At 41.0% G+C, this 12,637-nt stretch overlaps 1 protein-coding gene across 3 annotated transcripts in view; it reads right to left on the reverse strand.

Moving 5' to 3' along the window:
* Nucleotides 1–12,637, reverse strand: part of LOC143718244 (alpha-tectorin-like) — a 76,137-nt gene that overhangs the window by 18,211 nt on the left and 45,289 nt on the right. For 2 of the 3 annotated variants that reach the window (XM_077209249.1, XM_077209250.1), the window contains one exon: nucleotides 17–406. In XM_077209249.1, the coding sequence (XP_077065364.1) occupies nucleotides 17–406 (390 nt within the window). Of the gene's footprint in view, nucleotides 1–16; nucleotides 407–889; nucleotides 1,301–12,637 lie in introns of all 3 variants that reach the window. The other variant, XM_077209251.1, reaches the window with a different exon arrangement.

Below are 12,637 nucleotides of genomic sequence, written 5' to 3' on the forward strand. Positions count from 1 at the left end.
GAGGAAACCACAGTACCTGTACAGTATCCTGTACACCACCATTCTTGTTTCACAAGTTCATAGACATAGTAATTGCCTGGACACGCTTTCACTCGGATGGGTTTTGTCTTGTAATCACAGCAGCCTCCCCAATAATAACCACCACAGACGTCCCTGATCACCACTCCATCCTCTATCTGAGGGTGAGGATCATTGAGCCACAGACTGATGTATGTGTTACAGCTGTATGAACTAACACACGTCTCTGACATCCGGATGTCCATTCCATAGTATAAAAGCCGGTACCAGCCATTCCAGGAGAAACGTTCATCACAAATGTAATCTCCACTTTCATTGTTGGCTCTCCAGGGACGATCCAGAGACTCATAGTTGTAGCAGGGATCACTGCTGATGCTTTGGAAAGCAACTGTCACGGAGTTTGTAAAAGTATTATTAAATATATTTCCTATACTGTATATACAAGAGTATTATATCCTAAAACCTATTATACTTTCAGGCTCAAAATGGGGCAATACTGTAGCAACATTGCCAAAAATTTGCTAAAAGCTATGCAAATAAGACTTTTCTGACAAAGACTTGACTGCAATAAGAGGACTGTGGAGTTATATTACGATGTGTTCATAAAGAGTATACATATTAATTATTAAGCAAATGTCATAAAGTGTGATTTAGCAATTTTGCAACAAAGAATTCTAGGTGCTATTGATCTGTAACATAACCTTCTATCCAGAATGGGTAAAAGAACTGCAAACCACTAATTCTAACTAGTTACAACATGCTGACTTTTATAAAACAAAAGATGAATATTAAATTAGCTAACAGATAGAGCTCATTATAGTGAAATAAATAATCATAACAAATATCCCAAAGAAAAGGGTTAATATTGTACCTGCACAGTACATAGGCTGGGGGGATGATGTGACGGGTTTGACCAATTCATAGACGTAATAATCTCCTGGACAGGCTTTGACTCGGATGGATGAGGAACTGTAGGCGCCACACTGATTGGAATACCACCACCCCCACCATGAATTAGATCCCAGGACTTCACGGGTCACCACTCCATCCTCAAGTGTTGGATGAGAACCGCTGAGATACAGTCCAGTGTGACCGCCACATCCCGTATAACTCACACACCACTCAGACATCTGGGCACTTTCTCCATTCAAATACAGACGATACCAGCCACTCCATTCTACAAGTGTGTCATCATATCCATAGTACTGATATGGGCTTTGCCGTATATCTCTCCAATATTCATCAAGAGTGTTATAATCATAGCATGGATCAGTTGTAGGTTCTGAGAGAATAAAGAAAAAATACTCATTCACTGAGGTGACAAACACAAGAGTTCAGGTAAACATCTGTGTCTGTATGAGGAGATGTGAAATGAGGATGAATTAAAGGGGTCATATTATGGTTCTAAAAATAACATTATTTTGTGTATTTGGTTTAATGCAATGTGTTTACATGGTTTTAGGCGGCAACAATAATAATAATAATACAGAGAGAATAAAAGTTCCGCCTTCTTTCTTTGCGTATACAAATTGGGTGGTGTTATGAAACTCTGCCCACACACACTGCAACGTAGATTTGTGGAGGCGTGTTTGAACCTTAGACTGTAAAAAAATATGGACATAGTGTCCATGACGTCACCCGCAGGTTTCTAAAGAGTGTTTTTGAAGCCTAAAGTGGGCAGAGTCGGCCGTCGCCATCTTGGCAGCGCATCACCGCGCGTCAATCCTGGATAAACGAAAATGGGCAAAAAGGCGGGTTTTGGGTGGAGATGAGGAGCCTGGATGCTGAAACTACGCCCGCCTAGTACAACGTGATCGAGTTTGCTCAGGCTAAGGAGCTAATGTGTAACTGGCCTCACGCTAAAGTGACAGCTTACTTGAAGTAGTAGGTCTAAAGCCAATAGTTAAAGTTCATGTTTTTGCCCTTCGAAATACTATAATAGTTAAAAGACATAACTAAATGTGAGACTATGTGTATTGTGATGCATTATTATTCTGCTAGATAAAAATGTATTATCCTCCAGTAACTTACAATATTTGCTCTGAGCGTGTGTGTGACAGTGATTCATGCGCATACATGTCAGTCAGCGCGGCACCGCACGTCAAGTTCGTAGAGAGCTTTATTCAGTCCATTCAAAGTTCTGATAGATATTACCTAAGAGGTTCAAGTAAATGCACTAGAAATCCACGCTCATTTAAGGGACAGAGAGAAAGCACTGACACCTGCAGGACCCACAGAACGATTGTGGCCTCTATCTTAGACGTTTTTAAATCTGAACTCCAAAAAGCAATGAAATTGTCAGACATCCATGAGTGCATGTTCACAGAGGAAAACAACTGAAGAACAGCGCTGGTTGTTCTCTCGATACTCGACAACAACGGAATCAAACGGCGTGGGCGAAGGTATAAGGCGTGTATTAATTTTTATGAAATAATCCCGAAAGTATAAACACGGCAGAGATGGCAAGTTCAGCAGCTGGAATCAGCTAAGGTGACGTGATGGCTAACAGAGAGCAGACAAACGGCTAGTAACAGCAGCGCAATCCACCTGTCACTCAAGTCGCCACGCCCTTGATTATGCAGCATTTTAAGGCTTAATATAATTTAAACGGATGAGTTATAAAAAAAATTCACCCCGCTCACAGTTGTCATGAAGGGCAAAATTAGCTGTATAGACCAAAACAACTTTAGACACCAGGCTGTAAACATATTTTTTTCTGCTTTACAGTTGGGCTTTTTAACATGGGGGAGATACAGATTTGACTCTTGCTTCCAGCCTCAAGCAGGCAGTCGATGAATTGCAGTTTAATTCACTTCCGTGTTGGTTTCAAGAGAGAGACAAGGGAGGTTTCCGCTTGGTTTGAACGTATTGTTTTAGGAAGGCTTGGTTGAGCCTTAACTTTTACAAAGAAAATATCTTTAAGTTTGACACATTGAGCTGTGTAACTCTGCAGATATTATACATGCACAAACAGCTACAAAACACACTAAAGAAAAAGGAAAACAAGAAATCGCATCATATTACCCCTTTAAATAAACTGACTTAACCTACAAGTGTATCCTTTAAATCCCTCTCTCAGTAAAGTAAAAAGAGCTGATCCTTGATCACAATTGAATTTTTTTCTTCTAGGAACAGTATTTGTATTTGTTTTCACCAAATAGAAATGACAAAGTTATACTATGTTTTGGAACTTTGATTATAAATGTTAGATTCAAATATTTAAGTACGATTATTTTCCCATTGAAATAAAACATAAAAAGGAAACAACATTAAAGATCATCCTCAGATATTTTAAGAGTGTCATGCTGTACTGTATAAATAATTCAAAATAAACAAATGAATAAACAACAGTACAAATGTAAAGGACAAACAAGGGTTTGTAAAATAATATATTTCCTGCTTTTTCCCATCCAGACCACAATCTACTCTACATTCAGTGCATTCCCTAGATAAGACCAAATATATATTTTCTTTATTTTCAATTTATTTGTAATTGTTATATTTCTATCCCGCTGTAACCCATAGATCCTTCTAAAAAAATTCTATAATCAACTGCAATCAAATATTGCCCTTACCTTTAGATTAAAGAAGAAAGACGATACGCATTGCAAACAGTATTATGGTTGAAAATGAAATAAAATGTTGAAATGAAGATGTGTTGAATTTGCAAGGCAAGCTCAAATTACTTAAAGCCTAGTTAGAGCTTGGCCTGCAAATGTAAGGGTCATTATTAGAAATGTACTGTATGTGGGTAGCTATACTGACATGACATGTTGAGACCCCGTGTGTTTTCAAAGGGAACTTTGAAGATTGTTTGCCCCGGACATAGAAAAGGTGTGAAGCTAGAGAAAGGTCAAAGAGGCTGCGATAGAAGAACTGTATAAAGCTTTTATATATGTGCTGCATAAAATTAGTGTGAAAAAGAAAATTTTAATATGTGCTTTTGCAAGCTTATGTTAATAAGGGACTAGGATAAGTCCAGAGTTTTACCTTATAAGGGAATTTTAGCGGTACTATAAAGACAGCTGATAGTTAGAGGGCGGCCCAGAGGGTTAATATAAAAAGCATGAGAGAGTTATTTTCGGGGCCGCATATCGGGTGAAGACTTTTACGTGTTCCTGTTATTTTTGCCTTTGGAATATTTATCTTTGTATTATTCTGAATCTTTTTATATAAAACGAAATCATGTGGTGATTCGTAAAACTTTTTAAACAAGACTATGAGTAATTTTTTCCTATAAATATTTCATGAATATTTCGATAACTGTAATAAAAAATATGGTCTACATTTTTTTCTATATCGTCACAAATATCATTATCGCAAATATTGTGATATAATTTTGAGGCTATATTGCCCACCCCTAGTCGCAGTACACACAACCAAGTCAAGTCAGTGGTTCCCTTCAAGCAAGTAAAATCGAGTCATGCTAAGGGTCAAGTCAAATTCAAGTTACAATACACTGTAAACCCGTTAAAATTTTGCAAAACTTTAAACTTAATAACTTTAAACTTAAATAACTTAAATTTAAGGCATTCAGTTGCTTAACATTTTTTAAGTTAGGAAATTCAAAGTTTAAGTAAGCAGAACTGGCATATTTTATTTTGTACTTATACATTTTAATTGTTCTAACCTGAAATGTTTGAGTACACTAATTCATACTTAAAACTTTCATATAATCTCAATGTGCACACTTTTATTAGTAAAAACTTAGCTAACTTTAACAAGCTAGTTTGTTTTTACAAATATTTGCGATATTAAGTCTAAAATGTCACATCACAATATTCACTCTTTGTTTACTGAATCGTTGTATAAAATCATTACCAAATTTGCAATCGCGCCTAAATTCTGGAAGTATTTTTTAATATCATGTGTTATAAATATAAAAATAACTCATACTAGGGCCATTTTTTCCACCACATCTTGAATTTTGGGTGCATATTAATTCTGCTGCCATTTTGCCCCCCTACCCCCTGATAACATCTGTCCCTGTTTCAAGAGAAACATAAAACACGACAAAACATCATTAACAGTTTCCTATGTTGTTTTTCGTCATTGGCTTTAAGAGCGACACATTTGGCTTTAAAGCATGATGTGAAAGAAACTGTGGCAAATGTCTGTGTGAATTTATGCACGTTATACAAAGCATATGCCATCATTAATTAACATTTGAATTAATTGATAGCCTTTAGCTACATTTGAAAACATAATTTTGTATAAAGAGGCATGCTGTTTTGACCACTATTCTCTCTAGATTTAACATGAGTCAAATGAACAACAAACAGGTTACACAGGCCATAGCTTAGGCTACTTTTAGACGTGGTGAATGAAGTTTGAGGTTGTGACGGTCGTGTCCGATATCCCTTGCCAGTTATTTTGCGTAGGTACAGCAAATCTTCTTGTATGAATATGGTCAATTTCTAAACTTATATCCAAAAAGAAACGATGCTTGGAGATGTTTTTGTATTTAGTGCGCTCATCGCATTGTATGTTTTTTCTGGCCTTGTGCAGCGTCACGCAAATCCAGTAGGGGTTCAATCTTCAGCTGATGCATTTAATTTGGAGCTTTTGATTTGATTATGTTCTTATGATTGATGTTTTGGGGGAAGTTATCCCAATTAAAGCAGTCAAATGGCCGTGATCACGACTGGTTGCTTACTAATGCTTTGCTGGATGCTCAGCCAAATCCGCCGCAGTTGAACTGCGAGTATAACACGTTGTCCGTCACTCTCGCTACAAGGAAATACATTGTATTCTTTTTATGAGTATAGCGTCCAGCAAAGCATCAGTAAGCAATCGTGATCACGGCCATTTGACTGCTTTAATTGGGATAACTGGCCCCAAAACATCAATCATACAAAAGAACATAATCATATCAACAGATGCATATTAAATGAGCTAGAGAGAGAGGAACACAAAACACAAAAACTGCAAAAATAAATGGTTTCTGAAACTTGCCAGGGCAGACTGCCAATTTGAGCAAAGAATTAGTCTAAATGTGATGTTTTCCAATCTAATTTTTACCCAACCTGAAACGGAAACAGAAGTAAAACATTGCTTATTCAAGGATGTGCATTTATTGCATGGATTTAGCAAAAACATAATGTAGGTGTTATGTCTAAAGTGCATGTGCACCGTTCCGTTGAATGATAAATAAAAATATAATTTAATGCTGTTAAGCTGAATTTAAGAAACTGTTTGCAGAAACATCCATAACATTAAAGGGGAACTTGGCAACTATTTCAACTTAATAAAACCGTTTAGAAATCATTTGGTTGGTTAAATAACCTGTTCTGGTGAGAATGGTGACTTTCCCCGCTCCCCCCAGCGTTCCCAAGCGGAAAACCAACCTTGCAACATGAGGACTAACCTCCCGGTAAGTTGGAAATCGGAAGTCTTGTGAGAAGCGAGAACGAGCGAGAAACACGAGCTGCTTTACGGCAATTCGGCATTAACACACACACCATATGATACTGTGTATGATGTATTACCCACCTCGGTAGACATAGCTCCACATGATAAAGTTGTCCGGCTCCGATAATAACAACTGCACATGAGCAGCGGTTGAAAGGGGAAGTAGGGCACCACAAGTGAGATTTTTTACGACAGTGTTGTGAAATATTCCCCCCACAGCTGTAGGGGGAGCTCGTTGAGACCATACGCGGCAATAAAAGTGAAAATCAGCGAAGCAATGGCTAGAGTTGCCTAATTCCCCTTTAACAACAGCACTGATATAAAAACGTGTTGTCAGTCAGATGCGAATGAAAGTTATATTCATTAATATAGCAACATACTCCAGGGCACGTTCTTTCAGAATCATGGCAGGTAAAGATTTTTAGTACATTTTTTGTAGTGTTATGGGGTCCTTCGTGCATTCGCCTAAAGAACAGCTTAATTTAGCCAAATAGTCATTTCAGGGATATTGTTATGAGGATGCAGGAGATGAACCCAAATGCAGACAGAGTGCGATGAACACAAGGTTTATTGTAGTGATGTGTCCTCCCGTATCGAGGCTTCGAAGCGTGTGTCGAGTAATCCGGGATGATTTCTGTGAAGCGCGTATCGAGGCTTGTGTCGGTGACGTATGCGGTGACGTTTGAAGCCTCGCGAGCCGCCTGTACCACGTGACTGCTTCAGGAAGTGGTTCGCGGTTTGGCGGTCTATTTGAAATTATAAGGGCCAGCAAACTGCAATGGATTCCCCCTCACATTTTGTGGACTTCCGACTTTGCGAGTTTGTTAGCGATCTATTCAAGCTTCTTTTTTTTGCGATGGAACCATGCGATGTCATTATAATCACACTGCGCGTTTTACATTTATTGTCCACTTGATGGCAAAATAGAGCAAATGAAGCACCATGAAGCTTCAGTTCATGAGTGAACCAATTGAATGGAACGCTTCAATGCTTTATGAAGCTTCATCTCGCCATCACTAGTTTATTGGTAACAAACAAGAAAACAAAACCCACGAGGGGGCAAAATACAGACAGGGCAGGGAAACTTAGACTGACAAAGCTAGACTATGACTAAACGAAAACAAACAATACTACTAATAAAATGTTCACAACGACACGATCTTCCACAAAGTACTCACAGGTAAGATAAGCACGGAGAATGATACACACATTGTTTGACACAATGAACCGACACATGACAGCAAACACAAGGGGATTAAATAGGGAAACACTAATGACGAGGACAGGTGAAACTGACTAGACAATAATGACAAGACGAGGATAACAAGGGGGCGGGGTTACGTAACGAGACAACACAAGCACATGGCCCAAACAAAAGGCCATGTGCTTGTACACAAAACATGGGTCTGTCATGATTCTGCCACAAGACCAGAGAAATCAAAAGACATGATGGCAGAATCATGACAGATATACTGCGAGCTACAGGTTTTTTCTGTGCCTTATAATGAAGGCTTTATGAAACTGTACAGCCTTTCCAGTTTTTTTTTAAAGAAATACTCCTTCCTACACCAACTACGAACACATTTTCTATCATGTATGCCTAAGAAAAAGGATTGAGCCAGCAGGATAGGTCTCTGCTGGCTGCAGCCAGGTCCATGTGAAAGGTATTGGAAAAAAAACGATTTATTATTACAGTATAACTGCCCATTTTCCCTAAGTTGAAGTGAGACATTGCCTAAAGTGTTGTTATTGTTGCCTAAATACTAAATTATCCAACAAAATGGGCCTAGAGAGAGCAATTGACTGTTTTAGCGCACTTATGATTTCAAATTTTAACTGTAAAAACGTACACCCTTCTCTCTATAGTTGTTTGAATAAAAGAAAAAAAAGCCAATTAAGCAGAGTGTAGCCTATATTTGAAATTACAGGTTCTGGGCCAGATTTACTAACAACTTGCGCCAGCGCAAACCCTCTTTTTGTCACAGTCCTCGTCTGCACCAGTCTATCTTCGTCTTCACTACACTTCCCAGTATCCTCCTTGTCTCCACACCTGAACTCACTCCCTCATTATCCACCTGTTCCTCGTCAGCATCATCTGTGTCACCTGTCCTCACATCGTTAGTGTTCATTTGTACTTGTATTTAGTTGCCTTCTGTTCAGTTAGTCCTTGTCGGTTGTTAGTCGTATTTGGTGTCGTTAAGTGTGAGTGATCCTGCCCGTCTTCCTACCTGTCTGAACCTATGAGTGTTACTTTGAAGTAAACTGTCTAAATTGGAGCTGTTGCCTTTGAGTCCTTCTTCAACCCGCACTGCACCCTGACACTTTTGGCCTTAAAAACTACTGTCAGGATTTACTAAAGACAGTGGAAATTAGCTCTGAAAAGGAGTGGGCACAGTTATTTTTGCAGCTGACCTTTTAAACCCATATTCAGTGTGCAAATGGAAAGGTAAAAAGTCTTTGCATTGACTTGGACTTTAAGTTTACTCAAACCTCTTTTTAGTTGTGATATAGTGTCTCCATTACATTTACACTGGTTTTAGGAAGCCAAGCAATTAGAATAGGCTATAATAATAATAATTGTAATAATTAAATTATATATTATTATCATCCCTCAGTCAGTAATACTGTATATATAGTAAAACAAATGCTCTGTAAAATAAATGCAAGTGAAAACTGAATATTTTATTGTAAGTATTTATTACAATACAGTAGGAAAATTAGATTTTCCTTAAACTATATACGTCTCAACTAGGGTTTTATCTATATATCTGTCTGTCTGTCTGTCTGTCTGTCTGTTTATTATTATTATTATTATATTATTATAAAAAAAACAAGATTGTATCATATTTTCCTCTTGCTGAACCCTATTACTAAGATCAGAAAATATCAGGTTCCCTTTCAAGGGAACTCGAGCTGCGTCAAACGCTGTGGGAACGCCCCTGCGTTGTGCGTCATGAAGCACGTATGGAATCAGCCCAATGGAGAGATGGAACGTCATAGGCGGGTGACGTCATCGACCAGGAAACTATAAAGCACCCCATAAACACAAGCGCAACAGCTTTCTGTGCCTTCAGTCGCGCTATATGTGAATCTGTCCCTGTGTGAATATTGCCTGTCTTTACATACACTGCACCACACAAACAATTTATATATATATATATATATATATATATATATATATATATATATATATATATATATATTGATATATATATATTGATATATATATATTGATATATATATATATTAAGAGAGATATTGTCATCATGTAATAATAGACGAGAAGCAAATGCAAGTAAACAGTAGATTTAATAAGGATGATGATGATGATGATGCAGTACAGGCAGATGTAGAACGGGCGACACAGGGACTTCGGTGGTCAGGATCCGGTGGTGAAGAGACGATGGTGCGGTGACGGTGAAACAGCAGACGAAATCCAAAGACGAAGACGGAGAACAGGAACTGGAACACAAGGCAGGAACTGGACACTGGAACACCAACACGAACGACATCAAACAACGATCTGACAAGGATGATAGAACAGCGGTAAGTATAAATAGAGTGGTGAGATTGACTGCAGCTGGTGAAGTGAATGAGGATCAGCTGAAGTGGATCAGGTGATGTCATACATTCACGCCCACTACCCACGTGCATTCAAACCACAACATAAACACGAGACGAGAAGGAACAGAGAATGTGTCTACCGTGACAGTACCCCTCCTCCTAAGAACGCCTCCTGGCGTTCCCAGACTCCTTACCCTGTCGATTGTAATCATCGATGAGGGAGTGATCCAGTATGTCTCTAGCAGGCACCCAACTTCTCTCCTCCGGACCGTAACCCTCCCAGTCCACCAAGTACTGGAATCCGCGTCCTCTCCGCCTGGAGTTCAGTATACGATTAACCGAATACGTGGTCTCCCCATCTACGAGTCGCGGTGGGGGAGGAACCGGGACAGGCGGATTAATATGAGAATGAAACACGGGTTTAATTTTAGATACATGGAAGGCGGGATGGATCCTCCTGTACGCGGGAGGCAATTTGAGGCGGACTGCCACCGGGCTAATGATCTTGGTGACAGCAAACGGGCCAATAAATTTGGGAGCAAGTTTGTTAGATACGGAGCGAAGAGGAATGTTCTTGGTTGAAAGCCACACCTTTTGACCAACGACGTATACGGGAGGCTTCGACCTGTGGCGATCGGCCTTAGCCTTAGTGCGCGCCCCCACCTGGAGTAGAGTCTCACGGGCTCTAGTCCAGGTACGGTGACACCTCTGAACAAAGGCGTGAGCGGAGGGGACCGCGACCTCGGATTCCAGACTGGGAAAAATTGGTGGCTGGTAACCTACACTACACTCAAACGGAGATAGGCCCGTAGCCGACACTGGCAACGTGTTGTGGGCGTACTCCACCATGGAGAGTTGTTGACTCCAAGAGGAAGGATTCTTGGAAACCAAACATCGCAACACTCTCTCCAAATCCTGGTTGGCTCTCTCGGTTTGACCATTGCTCTGGGGATGAAACCCTGAGGACAAACTAACCGTCGCCCCCAGTAATCTGCAAAACTCTCGCCAAAATTTGGACACGAACTGGGGTCCCCTGTCGGACACCACGTCAATCGGAAGGCCATGTAAACGAAAAACGTGATCTACGACTGTAACCGCTGTCTCCTTAGCTGAGGGTAATTTGGGTAAGGGGACAAAATGGGCTGCCTTCGAGAATCGGTCCACTACAGTCAAAACGACTGTGTTCCCCTGAGAGGGCGGGAGGGCGGTAATAAAATCTAGTGCGATGTGGGACCAGGGTCTCGAAGGAACCGACAGCGGTTGGAGTAACCCATCTGGAGGTCGATTGGAAGTCTTACCAGTGGCACAAACCGAGCAAGCCAAAACAAAATCGTGAATATCGCGAGCCATAAGTGGCCACCAGAACCGTTGCTTGACCAAAAAGCTAGTACGATTAACTCCTGGATGGCAAGCCACGTTGGAGTTATGACCCCACTGAATAACGTCGGACCGTAATCCCTCCGGCACAAACAATCGGTTCGGTGGGCAACCGGGCGGAGGCGTTACCCCTTCTAAGGCCTTCTTGACCTTCGATTCGACCTCCCATGTGAGTGTGGAAACGAATAGAGTTTCGGGCAAAATACACTCGGGAGTAGACGGGCGTTCGGAAAAATCAAATATACGGGATAGTGAATCGGGTTTGACGTTCTTGGAACCCGGGCGGTATGAAAGAGTAAAATCGAAGCGACCGAAAAATAATGCCCATCGAGCCTGCCTGGAGTTCAATCTTTTGGCGGTTCTGATGTACTCTAGGTTCTTGTGATCAGTCCAGACAATAAAAGGTACCCCCGACCCTTCTAACCAGTGGCGCCATTCCTCCAACGCTAACTTAACTGCCAACAACTCTCTGTTACCAATGTCGTAATTGCGTTCGGCTGGAGATAAACGATGAGACAAAAACGCGCAGGGATGCATCCTGTCGTCTGTGGAAGAGCGTTGGGACAACACTGCGCCTACTCCCACCTCTGATGCGTCGACCTCCACCACGAACTGACGTGAAGAATCAGGGGCGACAAGGATGGGGGCTGAAACAAAGCGGCCCTTTAGTTTGGAGAACACAGCTTCGGCTGTGTCTGACCACCTGAACGTAGTTCTGGGGGAGGTCAAGGCAGTCAGAGGTGCGACTAGTTGGCTAAAATTGCGAATAAAACGCCGGTAGAAATTGGCGAATCCCAGAAACCTCTGCAGGGCCTTGCGGGAATCTGGGCTTGGCCAATCTACCACAGCCTTGATCTTCTCAGGGTCCATCCGCACTCCCTCAGACGAGACGATGTACCCTAAAAACGGGACCGACTGTGCATGGAAATCGCATTTCTCCGCCTTGACAAAAAGCCCATTCTCTAGCAACCTCTGAAGCACTCGTCTGACGTGTTGCACGTGTTCCTGGAGAGAAGAAGAAAAAATCAATATGTCATCCAGGTAGACATATATGAACTGATCGATCATATCTCGCAACACGTCGTTGACCAGTGCCTGGAAAACTGCTGGGGAGTTGGACAGCCCGAAAGGCATGACCAAATATTCAAAGTGCCCCCTGGGGGTGTTAAACGCAGTTTTCCATTCATCCCCCTCCCTGATGCGAACCAAATGATAAGCGTTACGTAAATCCAGTTTTGTGAAGATGGACGCTCCCTGCAACCTCTCG

This window comes from Siphateles boraxobius, unplaced genomic scaffold (assembly GCF_051911475.1).
Source record: "Siphateles boraxobius isolate OS27281-9 unplaced genomic scaffold, OSU_SipBor_1 60, whole genome shotgun sequence".
Taxonomy (NCBI): domain Eukaryota; kingdom Metazoa; phylum Chordata; class Actinopteri; order Cypriniformes; family Leuciscidae; genus Siphateles; species Siphateles boraxobius.